This window comes from Micromys minutus (genome assembly GCF_963924665.1).
Source record: "Micromys minutus genome assembly, chromosome: 6".
In the NCBI taxonomy this organism is placed as follows: Eukaryota; Metazoa; Chordata; class Mammalia; order Rodentia; family Muridae; genus Micromys; species Micromys minutus.
The window spans coordinates 27,233,227-27,255,083 of NC_137975.1; the positions used below are offsets into that span (position 1 = coordinate 27,233,227).

General features: G+C 43.9%; 1 protein-coding gene across 1 annotated transcript in view; it reads right to left on the reverse strand.

Moving 5' to 3' along the window:
- The window catches only part of LOC308421737 (maestro heat-like repeat-containing protein family member 7), a gene marked incomplete at both ends in the record, with an annotated part of 32,967 nt that extends 12,244 nt beyond the window's left edge, over positions 1-20,723 (reverse strand). Inside the window, 11 exons of the mRNA XM_080918153.1 lie at positions 4,562-4,716; positions 6,962-7,111; positions 8,371-8,459; positions 9,194-9,329; positions 9,796-9,903; positions 16,297-16,383; positions 17,132-17,261; positions 17,629-17,708; positions 17,794-17,916; positions 18,238-18,302; positions 20,648-20,723. Coding sequence (XP_080774279.1) covers positions 4,562-4,716; positions 6,962-7,111; positions 8,371-8,459; positions 9,194-9,329; positions 9,796-9,903; positions 16,297-16,383; positions 17,132-17,261; positions 17,629-17,708; positions 17,794-17,916; positions 18,238-18,302; positions 20,648-20,723 — 1,199 coding nt within the window. The remainder of the gene's footprint in view (positions 1-4,561; positions 4,717-6,961; positions 7,112-8,370; positions 8,460-9,193; positions 9,330-9,795; positions 9,904-16,296; positions 16,384-17,131; positions 17,262-17,628; positions 17,709-17,793; positions 17,917-18,237; positions 18,303-20,647) is intronic.
- Positions 20,724-21,857: the final 1,134 nt, after the last annotated feature.

Here is a 21,857-nt window from a genome sequence, read left to right on the forward strand (position 1 = left end):
CTTCTTCTCCTCCTCCTCCTTCTTATTCTTTCTCTTCTCCTCCTTCTTCTCCTCCTCTTCCTCCTTCTTTCTCTTCTCCTCCTTCTTCTCCTCCTCCTCCTCCTTCTCCTCCTCCTCCTCTTCCTCTCCCCCCTCCTTCTCTTGGTCCTCTTTTCTCTGTGTGTGCTCTTTCTCTCCTTCTCTCTCCAACATCTCTCCATGGTGACTTCCCTGGCCTCAATCTCCGGGGTCAGTGAACTCACCCAAGAGCAGCTTCCCAACAAACTTACCAGCCTTTACTATACACTTTACTTGAATTGGTTCATTTCACCAGCTGAGAAATAAGCTCTTAAACTAAGTTATTTAAGATTTGTACAGGTGTATCATTGGTTATTTGTCGAAATTTAAAGTTGATTCATGATATTTTTGTTTGTTTGTTGTCTGTTTTGTTTTAATTAACAAAATAACATAGAAACTTTTTCCTATGATAAGAACATTTATTAGAAATTAATAATAAGTAGTTAAGTTTCTGTTGTCCACCAAGAGTGAGCCCACTGTAGTCTAGCCTTCTTGCTGATTTAAAACTACAATAGGCAACACAAGAATCTTTCTTTAACCTTTTCTCGGTGGTTCACAGATACAGACAGAAATCAGTACGTATACGGCTGAATAATGCTATCAACTCGCTCAATCTAATTAAAAATCTTGAATTGGATTAGATCCTGGAAAATTAATAAAAGCAGTCAGATTGGCGCCCAAAGCCAGAGTAAGGAAAACTAACCTACTGAGTAAGAAGCCCCAGATTTCGTTCTTTCCCTTTTTCTCCCAACCTTGACCTACACATGACCCCGGAGCAAAGCTGTACACCAGACACTGGCAACAGAAGCTCTGGGTGAGAGTCTGTCTCCCTGGAGCACTGGGAAATGCCTATGAGTCGGGTGGCATGAGCACTGGGAAATACCTATGAGTCGGGCGGCATGAGTGGGTCTTTGTTCATTACTCTTTCCAGTCCCTGTCTGGGTGACAGACCTGCAGGGTGGAAACTGCCAGCTGGAGCACACAGAGATAAGTGACTTGGGAGGGTAGGGCGAGGAAGACATCTCTCCTAATGTTGAGGGGTCGTTTAACTGTTTTAACTGTGTCTGTGGTACTGGGGAATCAATCCTCAGGGCCTTGCACAAGCCTTGTAGGGCCTCCACCACCTGACCAGAGAATAGTACCTCCCTATTATGGTCCTTGTGGATTTCCAGGTCCTCCTCCCCATCACCACTTTATCACCCTAGCAACTGTTCTATGTATCTACAAAGAGCTTAAAATTCCAGCATGAGCCCAGTTTGACAAACAGAAGACCTGGGAAAAGATCCTTCAGAGGCAGGAAGTGAGGACCTAGTTTTGTGTGAAAGCCAACAGAACACCCACTCACAAGTTGCTCAGTACAGAAAGAGACTCAAGTGATCCTGAGACAAAGGAAGCCATGTGGGAAGGAAACAGAAACATCAGTCCAGAACACTACATTCAGTGATATATAATGTTTCAAATGAAGGTAAACTAGGAAATAATCTCAAATGAAAAACGAAGAGAAATTGGTACCCAAAGATGTGCTTTCAGTGAAATTTTAGTAAAATGTCTTTTGCTGGGGAGAAATTTTATTATAGGAAAATAAGAATTTCAATAATAAAAAGTAAAAATATGAAAAAAATAGTAAATATTTGGGTAACTGTAATGGGTCATTTAAATTTTTAAATAGTTTAAAATATATACATAATTGTTGAAAAGAAAGACAATAGGCTTTGACAGTTTATTTATTTAATATATGTAGATTGAAATGAATGGTGGCCATCGTATGAAGCAAGAAAGACAAAAGAAACTGTAGGCTCTTCCTTTTCCTAAAGTCATGAACATTAGCTACTAGTTGACCTCAATGTGGCCATATAAACTCTTAATCGCCTAACAAATTAAAAGCAAAATCTGATCCAATGAATGTCTGGGCAAAGAAAAGGGAATAAATGAAAGAATTCAAGTAATTCAAAAAGTTGCAGAAAAACAGACTATAGATATACAAAAACAGAGATATAGAAATCAAATAATAAAACTGTGCATAAATCCAAATAAACCACCAATTATACCCATTGTAAATGGTTTAAATATATAAATTAAAAGGGAAGAATTTTCAGATTGAAAAAACAGCACATGATCCAGCTTTGTGGTAAAGCATTTGGCCTAACATTCATGAGATTCTAAGGTCAATCCCCACTTCCACAAATGACCAGTATAAACACATACAAACATCCCCAAAATATAACTATACATTATGTAAAAGAAATTTATTTTAGACATATTAGTTAACATAAAAGAACAGAAGAGCAAATGGTGTTCTAGTCCAAAAGGTACAATTCACCATTTTAACAGGATGAGACAGAAAAAAACCTTACATAATCATTTTAATAGCTATAGTAATATTTTTAAAACAAATTTAATTTTCATTTGTTTTCCTTATACCCTGTGGTTTCCAGGGTTTGAACTTGAGTCATCAGACTTGGTAGCAGTTCATTTACCTGCTGAGCCATCCACATATTATATGGTTGTAGTTATAGGACACTCTAAAAAAGGCAAAACAGTGGGGATAGAAACACACCAGTGGCTGTCAGCAACTGAGGTAGCAGAAAGGAGCTGGTCCTGGGAAGCACAAGGGAACTGAGGCGGGTAGTCATGGACTGTGATGATCATTGTGACCATACGTTTAGAGAATTCATATAACTATATGTTAAAATGGTCAACTTGCTACACATATACTATCTTTTTTAAAATGATTTTATTTTTTTTTTGTATTATGAGTTTCAGTACACTGTCGCTGTCTTTACACATACCAGAAGAGGACATCAGATCCCATTATAGATGGCTGTGAGCCACCATGTGGGTGCTGGGAATTGAACTCAGAACCTCTGGAAGAGCAGTCAGTGCTCTTAACTACTGAACCACCTCTCCAGCCTTAACTTTTTATTTAAAACAGAATATTAAAATTATAATATCTATATAATATATAGTCTTACAATATAAGATCAAGAAGTCATTAAAATTTTGCCCCTTAAAGAGTTTTAACTCAGAAAATTCTGTAATAAAATATTAAGTGAAAAAATACAGGGAGAACAAAAATATTCTCAGGAGGAAATATGGAGACAAAGCTTGGAGCAGAGACTGAAGGAAAGGCCATCCAAAGACTGCCCCACCTGGGGATCCAGCCATATACAGCCACCAAACACGAACAATATTGTTGATGCCAAGAAATGCTTGCTGACAGGAGCCTGACATGGATGTTTCCTGAGAGGCTCTGCCAGATCATGACAAATACAGAGGAGGATGCTCGCAGCCAACTATTGAACTGAGAACAGGGTTCTTAATGGAGGAGCTAGAGAAAGAATTGAAGGAGTTGAAGGGGTTTGCAATCGCATAAGAACAACAATACCAGCCAACCAGAGCTCCCATGGTCTAAACTACTATCCAAAGAGTACACATGGACAGACCCATGGCTCCAGCTGCACATGCAGCAGAGGATGATGTTGGGCATCAATGGTAGAAGCCCTTGGTGTTGCCAAGGCTTGATGCCTCATTGTAGGAGAATGTCAGGGTGGGGAGGTGGGAGGGGGTGGGTAGGTGAACACTCTCATAGAAGTAGGGAGAGGGGGAGGGGATAGGGGATATGGAGGGAAATCAGGGAAAGGGGATAACATTTGAAATGTAAATAAAATGTAACCAATAAAATCAATAAAAAAAGAAAAAATATATAAATTAGCAAATACAACATGGGCTTAATTATGTATATATTATATGTAATATAATACATATATAGCATATATTTTATATAATATACATATATAAATAATATATGTTTATAAAATATTTATAATACAAAAATATAAATATAATGTACATATTATATATAACATTTTTTATATAATACATGTATGTATAAATAGTTTTTCTACCTGTTCTCAAAAGATAGAAAAATTCTAAATTATACCCAAATGATAACAAAAGGTTCTATTGGCAGAAATTGAATACATTTTGGTTTTTTTTTATTTTTATTTATTTATTTATTTATTTATTTGTTTATTTATTTTTGCTTTTTCTAAATTTTACATGTTTCCAAGATTTTATGTGGTAAAGCAGACAGCTGTTAGTTAGAACCACTCTTCTCTGAATAAGTAAGAAAATATTTGAATATACTGTAAGAATAAGCTAGGGGTGAGGGAGATGCCTTTGGAGCCCAAGCACGCACAGATAAAGCTGCACACAGCAGCACGCATCTGTAGACCCAGGGCTGGGGAGGCAGAGAGCCAGGTTCTGGGAGCCTGGTAACCAGCTCATCAAGCTGAGCTGGTGAGCTCTGGGTTCAGTGAGAAAGCCTATCTCTGAAAAAGAAGGTGAAGTGTGGTTAAGGAAGACACACATCATTGTCTCTAGCCTCCACAAACGTGTACAAATCTGCACAGACGCACAGACACACACAAACATGTACATGCATACAAATAAGCTAGGTAAAGGACTAGTGGGATGTGAGCTTGCAGCTGACAGGGCGGCTCACCTTTGTGACTGGTCCTTCATTTCGAACAGTGTCAGGATAACCTCATCGGTGTGGGACTGGACCAGCAATTGGAAGATCTTCTTTATGGTATCCTGGACAGTTTTCTCCGTGATTCTGTCTATGTGGTAGTAAATTAACTTGATGATTTCAGGCACCTGAAAGAGCGGGATGCGTTTTCCAGACTTTACAATCAGTGGAACAGGAGTCACTGGTCACCAAAGTGTGTGGCTACAAACAATAGAGTGTCAGGACCACACCCATCTCTGTCCTGACACTCCAGCTGATTCCAGGGGACCTGTAATTCTGGACTTTCAGAGGCACAGACAGAAAACAGCCATGGGGGCCATAGCACGTCTGGAAAGCATAGCATAGGAATAGAGGTGAATGACTTGGGAAATGGAAGACGGGGGTATATGATCCTTGCCTCAGAAGAGCATCGTGGAGAGGTGATGGCTAGGTACTTCTACTGCCAATGGAGCAGAGGCTGCACCGTATGGTATGGCCTCAGAGTCCCCATATCATTTGCATTTAGATGTCACTTTGAAACTTACTACCTGTGTGACTTGGAGGAAGACTTTCATCTTCCTTGTGTTCTGTGTTCTCAATTAGAAAACAAGACAGATACCTTTATCTGTAACAGCATCTGGATTAGCACACCTGCATTGGCTGGAACAGAGTTTCTCTCTGCGGGTCACCGCCCCTTTGGCGGTTGAACTGCCCTTCCATAGGGGGGTCACATATCAGATATTCTCCATTATCATATAGTTACATTACAATGTGTAATAGTAGCAAAATTACAGATATTAAGTAGCAACATAAATAATGTTATGGCTGGGGGGGTGGTTCACCAAAACATGAGGAACTCTATTCAAGGGTCACACACAACATTAGGCAGGCTGGGAAACATTGAACTAGAACACTACCTGTCATGCAAGAGGGTCAGAAACTTTGATCTCCAAGGCTTATGAATTCTTTGGGCCTTTCTTTCCTCATTGATTAACATAAGTGTGTGTGTGTGTGTGTGTGTGTGTGTGTGTGTGTGTGTGTGTGTGTGTGTGTTGACTATGGAGGCTAAAAGCAAAAGACCTGGAACTACAGGTGGTTGAGTAACCAGAACAGCTGAAGTGAAACCGTCTGTCTTAATTTTGTGGAGACAGTTCTGCCTCTGACACAGGAGGCTCTGCACTCCACGTCTATTCGTGGACACATCTCCTGAATGCTTATCCACCCCGAACACATAGCCAGCTCCTGCCTTGCGATTCTTCAGCTTCATGACAACTTGAAGGCAATACACATCCCTCCAAACAATGCTTTGAACTAACTTTCATCTTCTCCGGGAAATGACATGTGGGACAACATTCTCTCAATGTTGGGTGGTGGCAGGGAGCTGCAGTTTTGTTAGCCCTCAGATGGCAAGAAGAGAATGGCCGACACAACCATGTGCTACTAAGCCTAGGAGTGTTCTCAGCCTCCAATATTTCCAACGAGCTTATTAGTATTAGTGTACCCCAGCATCATGATGTCAAGACATAGCTTCGTGTTTCAGTGTTAAAGTATGAGTCAGAAGAGTCTCCCATGGGTTCATGCCTCCAACACTTGTTCCTTAGCTGATAGCATTGCTTTGGCAGGCTGTGGAAGCCTCAGGGAAACCTAGTGAAGATCGGTCTCTAGGGGCAGGCCTCTGGAGGTGACCCTAGTTTCTGTACCCTATGCTAATTCCTGATCTACTGTCATGGGACTGGTCTCCTTCTCCACATGCCCCCGCCGCCATGTACTGAGATCCTTTTCTGCCACGTGTACCCTGTCACGATAGACTGAAACCCTCTGAAACTGGGGACCAAAACGAATCTTCCCTTCTGTTTTGTTTTGTTATGTTTTGTGTGTTTTGAAACAGAGTTTCTCTGTGTAGCCCTGGCTGGCCTCAAACTCACAGAGCTCTGCTTGCCTTTATCCCAGCACTTAAGCCCAAGTTCTGGGATTAAAGGTATACACCAGCTGATTCCCTTCCTGCTTAAAATCGTATCTGCCAGGCATCCGGTTGGTCACAAACACCTACTGTTGTCTTGACCAGGCATTCTCCCACCTAGATGAAGCTACACACATAACACATATATAGCGTGTGAGAGCAGTGGAAATGACCAGGGTCTCCCCTGGGCCTGTGAGGCCATTGTATTCTTCTTCTCTACCTTTGCCCCAATTCTTGCCATCCTAGGAGAGATAGGGGCCTGGTCTTCACCACTTCATTCCTCTCCACAAAAACAGCTTTTGCACCATTCCGGAAAAAACAACATGCCAAGTGAGCTTTTTCTCTTCGGGATTAAGGGATCTGGGAATCCTCAAAACCAGACCCCCAAAACCGACCAGAAAGACATCAAAGCAGTGAGCCCCCCAAAAGCCTACCTTGGCAACTTCTGTAACAGAGTGCCTCAGAATCACCTTTAACATCTTGGAGGCTGCAAAGACATCATTCATGCTCCCACTGATCATGAACTCCATGGCCACCAAAATCACATCGGCTCTCTCTACTGGGGTCAGGTATTTCCTGAAGAACTGAGAGAAGACAGGAGCTCTCCATTCCAGCATCCCACTTGAAGCATCCCCTAAAGCATCTGGCATCCATCCACATGGACCCATCAGACAGGGTTTAGTTTAGGGACAGCTGGGGAAGCATCTGTGGTCACCTCCAGAGTGCCACCAATTCTGAGGTCCCCAGGAGGGAGCCATAGTCCAGACAATGTGACACAGAGGATGCCAAAGGCCTTTCCTTTCTGCACTTGAAAGGCAGTTAGAGGAGCCCATGGGAAACGTGCTCTGTGCTTAGTGTCTTTACAGTGTTCCAAAGCAAGTGGGGAGGCGGGCGTGCCTGACACACGGATCTGCAAATGTGAAGCTCATTGCAGTGAACCGATACTGGCACCAACTTTTTCCTTGTTGGGATCTAGGGAGCCCTCAGGGTGCTCAGCATCACCCTGAGCAGTGTAGAGGGAAAAGCTGACAATGACCATGGCAGGGCACTAAAACTAGCTGGAAAGTCTGAAAAGGGCTTTCTGGAGTCCAGTCCTGAGGAGGCTGGGAAGCAAGTTACAGCAATGAGATGGAATATGTGATGATGAGCGTGCACGGGACCTCAGTGTGACTAGAGTGTCCTGCAAGGAAGCCTGGGGCCGGCAGGAAGAGGAGACTGAGGAAGGACAAGGCAGGACAGGTAAGGTGGGAGCCAGACTACAATGGCCTCTCTGGACCCACTGAGGAGGGTTCAGCTTGCCTAGTAAGGAGAACAGAGTTTGCACTCCTTCCAAAGGGAACATTAAGAGGTTTGTATTTTAGAAACATTTTCCCGGATGGCAGAGAGATGGCTGGAAATGGAGCATTTAGTTGAGAGGCTGCTGACAAGACAGCAAGACCAGGCAAGGGGTGATGGGAGACTCAATTGCAATACCTGATGCGGCGCTGCAGCAGGAAGGACAGATTGAAGAGCCAAACAGGAGGCAGAGGCAGACGAGTGTGGTGTGGAGTTGGATGTGGAAGAGGGGAAGGAATAGAGGGTATTTTCTATGTATCTGGCTGAGGTGATGTGGGTTGACCGAGCTTGGGGACATCAGCACTTCTTTCTAACAAGCCCTCTTGGTGACCTCAAAGTTCACATGATTCAAGTGTCACTAGGAGAGAATGTGCCTCACACTTTTAGCTGCCTGTCTCTGTGAAGGCTCCTATTTGTAGGGATCATTACGTCTATAATCTACTCCCCAGCACCCCCCACTGCTAACTCCCCCCCTCTGGACATCCCGTACATGTGGGTATCAGGTTACCAGGGTGAGACTCTGCATGTTGGCCAGCCAGTTTCCACGGAAGTGCTTCTGCAAGTCCTTCAGGATGGCCTCCGTCTTCGTCCTGACACCTCCAATCCAAATGCAGCAAGTAAGGGGCTGGGTCTTCATGGTGAAAAGTGAACCCACACTCCCCTCTCTCCTCCAAGCTTCCGAGGGCATAGAGACGCATGTATGAAAGAGCATTGGCCTGAAAGAATAGAGTGACTTCTTCCAGCGCTCGAGTGGAAGGTGAAGATAGGGTGTGGGTTGGGAGTCAAGCTGGCCCCTGTTCCTGTACCATGGCCACATGTGGACTGAGTCATTCCTGTGATCTCAGCAGAGTGTACTCCCCGCTGGACCCCTATTGACTCATGAGAAGCCAGGGTCTCTGAAGTTGCTTTGGGGAGAATTTGCAGAATCCCTGGTACCTCTGTGATCATGACTATTTAAAACAGAAGAGGTAGACTGAAAAATAAAAGGCCCGCACATCTGTTCTACAAGAAAGGATGCTTACTTCCCTAGTGCTATGTATGCATTTGGTTGAGATGGGACAGATGGAAAATATTGGGAATCCAAATGGCTCCCATAAGTAACTGCTAACTTAGCTGCCCTTCCCAGGGATGTCATTGAAAAGGTCACAGTGTCAGATGAGGGCTGGCATTTATCTAAGGCTGCCGGTCTCACAATTGATCTCCCGGTATATCTGCATCATGCCATACCATGTCACCTCCCAGATGTCCCTACTAGAGGGAACAACCTTTGGGGTGTGTCCACCGATTCCGGGACCCAGCTGCAAGTGGCCAGCGGAGCGCAGTGCACTTACTTCTCTGAAGCACAAGGATGATGAACAGGTAGTGCAGTGCCTCAAATGCGCCTGTACAGATGTCTTGGCTGCGATTCAGGCAGAAGATACTGAAGGTGCCCATCAGTTTCCCCGTTATGGAGAACAATGCCATGTGCTGACAGGAAGCAGAAATAGTTGCCTCTCCTTGTCCTGAGGGAGTCTTTCCCTACTGAGGTCCCCCACCCCAAACTTTTTCCTTCTACAACTGTCTCTATAGATCCCATCCCTTCAACCCCACGCTGCCCTGGCCAAGAAAAGTTTCCATAGCCAACATGCAAGGAAAGGGACAACCAGAGCCCTAAAACACAGTTCTCTGCGGGCACTGGGTCTTGATCTAGCTAAACAGGCCAAGAACCCCAAGTAGGCTCATCAAAGCTTATTAGACTTGGGACAAACCCAATAACAAATCAAGCCTCTTGGTTGTCAGGGACATAAATGAACCCTGATGTAGAAAAGTGGCATGTACTCTCACTAAATGCTCTCCATCTGCCCTTGCATAACCCTGGCTCAATCAGTGCCTCTCTCTGTCCAGAGAAGCAAGGCATGCTGGGTCAGCCTTGCGCGGATCCGCAAATACTCACTGACAGATTTGAGAAATTACAAATAAACCTCAGCAATCGGGAAATAGTGCTCAAGGCTCGGATCTGCTCGTGCACTTTGTCTGACAGCGTTAGCCAAGGTAAGATGATCTGCAGAAGGGACAGAGAGGCTCATCAACATGGCGGCAGAACAGCTCCCCCTTCCTAGTTTGTCTTGTGTCTACAGTTGACAACCAGAAAGAACAGGAGGAAGCTATAGTGGGCACTGGCTCTGGAACTTGGAAGGGGAAGGGAAGTCCTAATTCATTCAGTCTGTTCCCCTTTGAGTCTCTTCACTCAGGAAATGCTGGGGAGGGTGAGTTAGAGGGAGAGGGAGAAAGAGGGGAATGAGAAGGAGGAGGAGGAGGAGGAGGAGGGAGGTAGGGAGGAAAAGAGAGGGGAATGGAGGGAGAGAGTCAAGGGCAAAGTGGAGTAAGGGGAAGTGGAAGATAAAGTCACCCTTATAGCATATATATTATCTCCACCTTCGAGCCAGGCTCAGGACTGAAATGCTCTCTGAAAAGTGAACTCAGAGCCGATGGTTTTTAGGGCTCATTAATTGTTGTAGATTGTCCTGCAGCCATTTGTATTTTGGTGTTAATTCCACTTCCCCAAGAAGGGCTGCCTAGTCACATACTCAGGTGACTTCATCAGAACTTTCTTCCCATTTCAATTTGTAAAATAAAGGCAAGAACAGGTGATTGGGAGGGGTAAGGGAAGGTGGAGAGAGGGTCGAAAAGGAGAGAGGGGAGAAGGAGGGTCAAGATGGCGCTCTGGAAAGATGAGCTAGATCCAGGTGGACTTAATTGGCGTTAGGTCGCTATGAACATTTTAGGGATTTTATAGGTCTTTTATTTCATATAGAAGGGCAGTTTGTATCTTTGTCCATTTGATGTAATCTTATTGTGTAGAGGGTTTGTAGATTGAGAGTTTGATATATAAACCTGCATGAAAAGCTATCTCGACTTAGAGTCGTGTTTGTGCTAGGCGGGGCGGTAATTCCACCCGGAACAGGGGCAGATGCACCAGGGCGGGAGGATTAAACCTCCTGGGAAGGGAGCGGTTCGGAGAATACGGCTTTTGGACCGAGTGACCGAGTCTGTGCTCCGGCTCCATACTAGAAGCGTAGCCCGCAGAGTGAGATCATGGAGCTGGTAAAGAGATAAGCAGTCCATTTTTTAATATTTACTGCAACAAATAACAATATGCTTAATGTAAGGTTTCTGTGGACAAGGACTCACGTCATCGGCCTGCAGTCCTGCAAGGTGGCTTTTTTATTGCTGTTTTAGGTTGAGGTCCCACAGATGTGGGGACAGGTGGGCTTTGTTCTGCTTGGTGCTGCTTTTGAAAAGTAGATCTGGGGTCAGAGCTAAGCAGGGACTAGCATGGGCAGCAGTGTCTCACATCTGCAATTCTGGCATTGAGGAGGGAGAGTCAGGAAGATCTTTGACTTCAAGACCAGACTGGTATAGAGAGCGAGTTTAGGATAGCCGAGGATACACAAAGAAAACCTGCCCTGAAACCAGAAAGTAGGGCCTGAAGGGATGGCTCAGTGGTTAAGAGCACTGACTATTCTTCCAGAGGTCCTGAGTTCAATTCCCAGCAACCACATGGTGGCTCACAACCATCTAGCTACAGTGGACCCATATAAATAAAGTAAATTAAACAATAAATAAATGGGTAATCCTTTTAAAATTCTTTAATAAATAAGTATTTAAGAATTCTTTAAGAAAAGAAAAAGGTACAAAATAAAATAAAAACTTTAAAAAAGAAAACCAGATCAAAAAGAAAAAGAAGAAAAAGAAAAAAACAAAACAAAAAAAGCAGGAGATATAAAGAAAAGAGATGAGTTGGGACTGTGGCTCAATGACTTCATACTTGCTTGAGGACTTGGTTTCAATACCTAGCATTAAGGAAGAATAGGAGGGGCTGAGGAGGTTGGAGAAAGAAGGAAGGGGGAGATAAAGGGAAACAGAGAGAGAGAGAGAGAGAGAGAGAGAGAGAGAGAGAGAGAGAGAGAGAGAGAGAGAGAACCACCCATACCTGGTATATACAAACCCAGACATGTCACAAATGTATACTTAAGATCTAGAATTAAGCTGGTCTGATCTCATACCTATAACCCTAACATTCAGGAAACAGAGATAGGAGGACCACTGTGAGTTCAAGGCATGCTCGAACTTTATTTCTTCATGTGCAGTGACTCAAGTATGCAGTGTTTTAACAATAGTGTTGTTCCATCAAGTTTTGCCAGGTAGAGAACCTGTATTGTGAGGGGGTCTATGACAGTCCTCTTGAAGGAAGGTAACTCCCACCAGCCCTGGGCTTTTGTTTGAAAGCCTGTGGTGTTTGATAGAGGCAGTGTCCCTCTATATAGGGAACTCCTCTTGAATTCTTTATATATGCTTTTTATGTAGAGTTTACCCTGAAGATCTTTAGTATTATTCTACTCTTCAAAGTCAAATTAAAATAAATCATGTCGCATTATGTTACCATAATTTTGTAGGAAAAAATTTTAAGCGAAGTGGCAAATATAATCCAAATTTTGTTGCATATAAAATAACCTGTTTTCTGGTCATCCTACCAAAAGCAACTTTCAACCCAATTCCCATCAAAATCATAACACAATTATTTGCAGACATTAGGACAAGTCTTAACCTTGTATGGAAAAGAAAAATAAAACAGGATGGTTAAAACAATCCTGTACAAAAAAAAAAAAAACTGCTGGAGGAGTCACCATCCCTGATTTCAAGTTGTACTACAGAGCTATAGTAATAAAAACTGCATGGTATTGGCATAAAACAGACCTGTTGTTCAACTGAATCAAATTGAAGACACACACACACCTATAAATGTCTTATTTTTTTTATGAAGAAGATTGAAATACACACTGGAAGAAAAGGACAGCATTTTCAACAAATGGTGCTGGCCAAACTGAGTGCCTACATCATATCTACCACCCTGCCAAAAACCAAACCAAACCAGAAAACAAAAACAAACAAACAAACAAACAAACAAAAAAACCCATGTCCAAGTAGATTAAAGTCAGCAACATAAAGCCAGATACACCAAACCTAATAGAAGGCTGTGGGAAACAGCCTGGAAAACACTGGGAGAGAAGACGACAACCTGAACACCAACATCTCAGGCACTAAGATCAACAATTAAAAAATGGGAAACCTCAGGAAACCAAAAAGCTTCTCAAAGGCAAAGGACACTGTCAGTCAAAGTGGCAGCCTACAGGATGGAAAAATATTTTTACCAACTCTATATCTGACAGAGGACTTATACCCAAAATATATAAATAACTCAGGAAACTTGATATCAAAAAAACCAAATAATCCAATTAAAAAATAGAGTATAGATCTAAACAGAATTCTCAATAAAACGATCTCAAAATGCATGAGAAACGTTTAAAGAAATGGCCAACATCCTGAGCCACCAGGGAAATGCAAATCAAAAATATTCTGAGATTCCATTTTATACCTACTAAAATAGCTAAAAAGCAATAGCTTGTGCTGGGGAGGATGTGGATCAAAGGGAACTCTCATCCATTGCTGGTGGAAGTTCACACTTGTACAGCCACTGTGGAAATCAACATAGCAGTTCCTCAGAAAATTGGGAATCAATCTACCTCAAGATCCAGCTACACTACTCTTGGGCATACACCCAAAAGACGGCTCCATTCTACTACAAGGACACTTGTTCAGCTATGTTCATTGCAGCTTTATTCATAATAGCCAGAAACTGGAAACAGCCTAGATGTCCCTCAACAGAAGAATGGATAAACGAAATGTGTTTATCTGATTACACAACAAAACATTACCAAGCCATTAACAAAAAAACGACATCATTGAAATTCACAGGGAAATAAATGGGAGTAGAATAAAATTCATCCTGAGTGAGGTAAAGCAAACTCAGAAAGACAAATATGGTATGGATTCACTTATAAGTTGATATTAGTTGTTAAGTAAATGGTAACCAAGATACGATCCATAGATCCACAGAGGTTAGGTAAAGAGGAGGGATCTGGGGGATGAGACTCATAGATCCCCTGGGAAGGAAAAATAGAATCTTTTTTTTTTCCCAAGACATAATAGCTTTCTATAGTCTTGGAAGTTCTGGAATTTCTTTGGTAGACCAGGTGGCCCTCAAACTCAGAGATCTGCCTGCCCTGTCCTCCCCAGTGCCGGGGTTAAAGGTATGCACCACCGCCACCCAACTAGAATAGATTTTATGGGTGAATTAGAAGCAGGTAAGGATGGAAGAAGGAAGGACCAGGTGTGGCGAGAGATGGGATGGAAGGAGAGGGTGTGGCGAGATACTGCTGGAATTTGTGGGGTGGCGTGGAAATCTAGTACCGTAAAAAATCTCTGGAATCTATGAAGGTGATCCTAATAAGAATTCCCAGTAATGGGGATCTAGAGTCTCAAAAGGCGAGGCTTCTAGCAGTGGGTCTGGGTTGCATTCAGTTGAGTTGTTGGCCAAGGGGATCCCACCGAAATCTCCAAACAACTCAGGCTGATTCTGAGACAAAGGGTGGCACTCCACAAACTTGATGGGGCCCCGGTGTTGGGGACAACATCCATATGACTCTTTGAACGTGGTGAAGCTGAGATGGTGCCTGCTTGCAGCCTTCACCCCCATGTTTGGTGTGGGGAGGTACTCTGCAGGCTACCTAAAAAGAAATGTGGATACTAACCCAGCCACAAAACCTTTGACCTACAATCTGGTTTGCCTAAAAATTATGCTAGGGCATAATATGTTGGGGGCAGTGTTTGATTTGCTTTAAGGCTACTCCAGGAGAAAGAACTCGTAACCCAAAACTGGGTAACCGAGAACCAAAGACCAAATATCCTAAAGACTTAAGATAAAACCAAACATGACTGGCCTAAAAAAAACAACAAAACAAATTAATAAAAGGATTCCTAATGATATCCTGTTATCCTCATAGACCAGTCAGCATCAGACAGACTTTCTCTGGCAGCAGAGGGAACAGAGCCAGACATTATGCAGAGAGAGTTTAAATGGGAGGTCTCCATCAAATTCCTTCCCTCATAGCTCAGGGAATCTCACATAGAAGAGGAGGCAGAGACTGTAAAAGCCGGAGTGGGTGAAGGACACCAGAAGAACATGACCATTTAAACAAACTAAGGAACATGTGAGCTCACAAATACTGAAGCAGCAAGAACAGGGTTTGCGTGGGTCTGCACGAGGTCCTCTGATATTATATTATATTATATTAATTTCAGGATATATTGGATAAGAAAAGAAACTGATTCCAATTAAAAAGAAAGAGAAAATGCAGACAGCTATTTCGAAATTAATGACAAAATAAAAACAACCCATTTTTTTATGAAAGGTTGAGAACTTTTGTTTTTAAAAAATAAAAAAGATGTATTTATTTTATTGTATGTGTATGGGTATTTTGCCTGCATGCATACCTATGTAAACCACTTGCCTACCTGGTGCCATAGATCCTCTGGAACTAGAGGTACAGACAGTGATGTGGGTGTTAGGAACTGAACCCAGTCCTCTAGAGGGGCAGCCAGTGCTCTTATTAACCTCGCAACCATTTCTCCAACTCTGGTTGGAGACTTTTGTGCAGTGCTATTATATTTTCTGTTATACATATATATATATATTATATGCAATATGCTATATATGAATATATATGACAAAGTCTCCCTATCTAGCCCAGACTAGCCTCAAAGTCATTGCAATCCTCCTGCTTCTGCATTTCAGTGTGGTATTTAGAGACATATACACTACGCCTGGCATCATTTATCTTTGGAGAACAAGAAGCCTAGTAATGAATCCTGAGGATTTCACCCTGAGCAGGACTCGAGCTCAGTGCCTCCCTTCCCCCACGATCTCAGAAGATAACAGAGGGTTTGTTATGGCACTCACAAAGAGGTGTCTATAAAGCACAGACATGCCTCTCAACAAACACACCAGTACATTCCAAAGCACTGTGTAACTCTCTTGCCTAGGAATAAGTGTCTCCTCTGGTTGCAAGCTACCTGGACACTTTTATCCCTTTATTTACAATCATACAGAATTCTCATACCCTGGGCAATAACTATTTTACTCATGAATGCTATTTTCCAGGGACTCCAAGCTACATTCCTAATTCAAACTTGTTCTCAGGAACTGAAAATTTGCCAAAACTAAGAATATTTTAAATCAGCTAAAGGACAAAAAAAAAAAAAAAGTGCTTTGTAACGCTCTGAGTCTCCTATATTCAAGAAAGAGAGTAGCGTAAGGGGTGAACACTGGTCGGATCACAGAACAGTGGCACCCCGAGATCATACAATAAGATCTGAGTGTGACCCGGACATAAATATGATCACTGCAAACATCGAGGGTGCCCTAGTTCTAGATGGAAAAGGGGCCTGACCATGATTCCCAAACAGCATCCTCACCGACTCTTGTTATATTCCTTTCCTGCCTACCTAGCACTGAGTACAGGAAACTGGGCTGCTGGTTTCTGTGGCCACCTACCTCCATAAACTTCTGCAGTATAAACATGTTGGGGCTCATGTCTTCCATCACAAGAGCTTGGAGCATGTCATTCAAGGCCTGCTGCGTCTAGAAGTGAGAAGACATGGAGTACGCACTAGGATGACAGCCGCATGCTTGCTTAGCATCTTGACAATATCCCCCACATCTCCTCAGAATTCTCAACACTAGAGCTGTTCTACCAGTTAGTTTATGGAGACTTTCGTGTTTTGGTTTTACAGTTCTGGGAACCAGTGCCTCGTGGGTGCTAAGCAAGTGCTTTACCACTGAGCTATATTCCCAGCCCCAATTTTTAAAAATAAAAATCATTTATTTATTATTTTTTAGATTTATTTACTTTATAGATACGAATACACTATCAGACACACCAAAAGAGGGCATCAGACCTCATTACAGATGGTTGTGAGCCACCATGTGGTTGCTGGGAAATGAACTCAGGACCTCTGAAAGAGCAGTCAGTGCTCTTACCTGCTGAGCCACCTCTCCAGCTCCTCCCAGACCCAATCTTAAAACCAAACATCCTTGGGAAGATTGGTCAGTCCCTTCGCCAATTATTCCACATAGTCTATGGGTTTTGTTGGTAGACTTGTCTAAGATTACAGTTAGCGTGTGAGCGTCAGAGAGAAAAGGTATGGGTGTAACCATTCTCTGAGAAGCCCAGAATGACAGTAACCAGAATGAGGGCAGAGGGACTTGGGCTCCTGAGAGAAGAGTTAGAGCAGGAGGAAGGCCAGAAAGCCAAGCAAACAGGAGATGGGCCCCCAAGACAAACTCATCCCCATGGAGATCTTCAGCAAGACATATATGGGGGCGTTACCTGGAGGTAGAGGCTAGCACTGTCCTTTCGGTCTAGACTGGGCATGATGAGAGGCAGGGAGAATATGCTGGTGATGCTAATGTTGACCAGATCCAGCTTCTGGAATAAGTGGAAAGGTGGCTTCACCTGACTTGGGGGAGAATTGGTAAAGAACAAGGGACTTAGGGCATCCTGTGGGAGGCTGAGGGATATTTTCAAACCCTCTGGGGAAAACTGCTCCGCTATCCTCTGAGGTACAGAAAGTTGTGGGCCACTTTCCTGTGACTCCTTGTCACAGCAGAAGAACATTGCTCAGTGAGGCTTTCCTACACTAGATTTCCTAATAGATTTCCAAGAAAGGTCCCCCTAGTCCCAGGATGCAGGCAGGTGAATTGGCAACCATAAACTCTGCCACCTTTTCTCCTCCAGCCAAGTTCCCAGACTGTGCCTGCCCTCCCACCCACATGTTCTCATGGTCAGAGCCCCAGAGGCTAGGAGAGGGTCCATGGGGGAGGAACCTCAGGGCCACGATGCAGAGCATAGCTTGCTGACGCACACTACTATCCAAGATTGAAGTGGGTTCTTCCAGGATGAATGTCTAAAAAGACCAGGAAAAACGAGAATTTATCTCAAAGAGGGATGCCAGCCCCAGGTTTAGGAAGAAAATAACTGTTTTTTCTCACCTCAATTTTTTTGGCCAGAAGAGCTTTAGGATAGTAGTTATTCATGTTGCCATTGGCCTGGTCACGTACAACACCGCTCAATGTCGCCACGGCATTCAGGAAGCTGAGTTTGTCTACTTGGGACTGGAACAGAAGACAAAACCAGTCTTAGGGCGAGACCTGAAACCTGCACCCCACTCCCATCTCAACTAGACAGAGCTACACATCACTGATATCTTGAGCCTTTGTAGCCTTCTGGGGACAGTAGCGCCAAGAATCTAAAAGGAAGATCCTTTGTTCAGGAGGGTTACTGCCACCCTGTCTAGTGGCCAAGATTTCCCCAGATCAAGAGCCACTGAGAAGCTGACATTCAGGAGGCCTCGAGGCTGGGGCTAAAGGAAGCATGGACCTTCAGATTTTCCGACTGTGTTCCCCAGTTCCCAGAGTCCTAAAGAATTTCCTTACCATCTGTCCTGGTTCCATAAAATCTAGAATGAGCTGGTAGGCTTCTTTCTCTGATTGGCACAATCCTGCAAGGGGGTGTGGTTGGAGGAGATCAGCTGGTTTTATCAGGTTTTGTCTAGGAAGGGGCAGCCCCTCTTCCCCTCCCCTTCCACTAAGAAGATGAGGTACAGTATGGGGAATTGGCAGCACCTCTCATGAAAACATGGAGGCCAACATGGAATGCATCTCAGTATGGACTTAAGAGACTTTCTGCATCAGACAAGGGTACTGAAGCAAGAGTGGCTGGGAAAAGAAAGAACTTCAAGTCACTCTCAGTGTCCCCCAGATTTCTGGGACCGTCCAACAATAGCTCTGAGATCCCTGATTGTGAACGGACTTTGAGTATTTCTTGTCAGCTAAGGGGAGATGAGCATAGCCTTAAGGGCCTGCTGCAGTGAGAAGTAAAGACCAAGGTTAGGAAAGACAGCTAGGGGAAAAAACCCGATTATCCAAGTCCAGAAGGGATAAGACAAATGAATGGCAGTGTGAGGGCAGCATATACAATGGGCCTGAGTATGGGCCTCTGTTGTTCCTGCAGACCCAAGGTTTCAGGCAGGGCTTGAAGTCAAAGTGCAGCCCTGCCATTCATTATCCTTGTGGCCTGCAGAAAATGAAGCTCTTAACTCAGTTTCCTCTGCTGTGCAAGGGCAAGGATAGATCTCCATGCGGTGGGCAAGGATAGATCTCCATGCGGTGGGCAAGGATAGATCTCCATGCGGTGGGGTTCAATGAACTAATAAAGGCAGACAGATCCTTAGTAAATCAAACCACACCCCCATCCCCAGGCCCGAGCAGTAGTGCACACCTCCTAGCATTTGGTAGGTAGAGACAAGAGAACCAGGAGTTCAAGGTTATCCTCAGCTACCAGTGAGTCCAAGGGCCAGCCTGGACTGCAATAAGAAGAGCCCATCTTCTTAAAAAGGAAGGGATCAGTTAAGAGATTGAAACAATAACCCACAAAGACAGCTGACAGCTTTTCCCGAGGGAAGTGGTAGAGGGAAGTAGTCATATCTGGTATCTAAGTTGGTGATCAGTAGAAATGGGTGATGGAGAAGATGCGGGCCTGAAAGCTAGAAAGAAGTCAAGTTTTTTGTTTTGTTTTGTTTTGCTTTTAGGGTTAGCAGTGTAATTCGGTGGTAGAGCACTTGCCTAACATGCCAAAGGCCCTGGGTTTGAGTCCCTGGTCCAACTACTAAACAAAAATTAACGTGGCATACTGGCATAGACCTGGAATCCAAGCACTTGGGAGCTGGAGGTAGGAGGCTACCTTGAGCTATATAGTTGAGTTCTGAGCCTGCCTGAGCTATGTAGTAAAATCATGAGTGAAAAAGGAAGCAAAGAGAGTCAAGTCAAATAGGTGTGGTGGCACACATGTGTAATTCTAGTATTGTGAGGCTGCGTCAGAGAATCAAGATAATTATAAGGCCAGCTTGAGCTACAAAGTTGACTGCAAGCCAGCCAGCGCCACAGTGCTCTATAGCAAGACTCTGCCTCAAGAAAAAATAAATTAAGTTTTTGGCCTGAGAAACTAGAAGGATTGGGTTGTTGTTTGTTGACCTGAGGGGATCTAAAGATGGTAATAAAGCCAGGGTTCATTTGGAGTGTAGACCATGTTGATTCTGAGATGGCTGCCTGGCCTCAAAGTGCAAATACCGGTAGCCTTTAGGATAGGGTGTCGTGGCACATCCCTGAAATCCTAATCAGGAGAATCATAACCTCGAGTCATTTAGCCAAACTCTGTCTAGAAGAGGAGGAAGGAGAGGAGGAAGGGGAGAGGAGGAGGGGAGAGGAGGAAGAAGAAGGAGAGAGAAGGAAGAGGAAGAAGGAAGAGAAGAATGAGGAGGAGGAAGGAAAGCCCATAGAATAACATAGCAGACAATCAAGCTAGCCATGAAGTCTGACAGCCTGAGTTCAATCTTCTACACCCACAAGGTGGAGAGACCCAACTCCTGTAAAGTTGTTCTTTGACCTCTACCCATATGCTATGGCATGCCTGCCTATTGCACATGTGTGTATGCACACATGTGGTAAAGAAATAAAATTAAATGTTAAAAGATTAGTATAAGAACTTGAAATTTGGACACCTCTGGTTTAAAACTCAAGAGTAGGCTAGGAGATTGTTGGCCTGTGGGGGGTCTGAAAAGATCAGCTCTGAACATCCAGGGCTCCCCTGAACATCTAGTTGTCTCTAAGCGAGCTTTCAGCTCCCAGCTCAGCTCCAAGGGACAGGTGGAGACTAGAGTTACGAGAGGGAGAGCCGGAAGTAAGCCGACCTGTGCCCTTTATGGGACATCTCCAGCAAGGGCCAGGGAGCCATTATCACTTCCATTCAGCAGGAGAGTGACACCCAGGCCTGGCGAAAACCACTTACCCGATAAGCTTGGCTTTAAGAAGACATCATGAAATGCTACGCTGCTCAGATTTTTCTTCGTGGAGTGTGGATCCATCTGCACACCCAGGACAGGACCCAGCGGCTTGTAATGAGACCAGCAGTCAGGCCTGGTGAGAGTCTGGTCTTAGCGATGCAGGTTTAGTATAGGGGGAGGCTGCTGGAGGCAGCCTGACCAGTTACAAGAAAAAGATGGGGTTGGATACCGCAGAGTATCCGCTTATTGTGGGCTAAGGCTCTGCATTTATCCACAGCATGAGGGCAGAGCCACAACAGAACCACAAGAACTGAGCAAACAGTGCCAATGCTAGGTCCCGTTTGCTACTTTCCCATTTTATCTCCTGTTTCGGGGGAAGGTGCACAACCCTGTCGAAGAACCCTGACTCCTTCTGGGTCATGCAGGCACCGCCAAGGATCTTCTGTGGCAATCTCGGACACAAGGAAGTTTCTGTCTATGGCCTGGATGTTTAAGGTCAAATCCTGAAGTTGTCCTTGGCAAAGAGGCTTCTTTCCCTATGATGCCCCTTCTGCTGCCTAGCAGGGGAGGCTAAAGACTCCACGTGCCTGCCACTCTCAGACATGGCCACGTAGAACTAGCTTGTGGAATAGAACTGAAAGGAACTGTACCCAACGCGGGCACATTGCATACTGGCTGCTTATAAGAACTTTGCTATTCCTTCTTAAAAAACAAAAAAACAAACAAACAAAAAACCAAGCAAACAAAAATCCTACACACACTTCAACCTGCTTTGCAACCTAGACCAATTATCAGAGCGGATCCCTCTGATATTGGATCAAGTTTTCTGTGGAATTAGGGGCGGGAGCTGGAGAGGTGACTTGACTGTTAAAAGTTGACTCATGGTGACTCCAGTTCCAGGGAATCTGATGCCCTCTTCCAGCCAAAGTGGGCACTGCACACTCATGGTGCACCCATATACATTAAAAAAGAAAAGAAACCCTTAAAATTTATTTCCTTGAGTCTGACGAATAACAAGTGGCTAAAATACAAAACCAAATACTTATCTAGCATGTTTGAAACCCTGGGTTCCATCCCCAACACAGAAAAAAATAAAGTTCAAACTCACCACAAAAACAAGTTAAATCCAAAACTCAAGTCCTTACTGGTCACAGTTAATAGTTAAATTGATGCTCAGGTCTGAGATAAGGATGCCCACAGCTTCTCAAAAGGCCC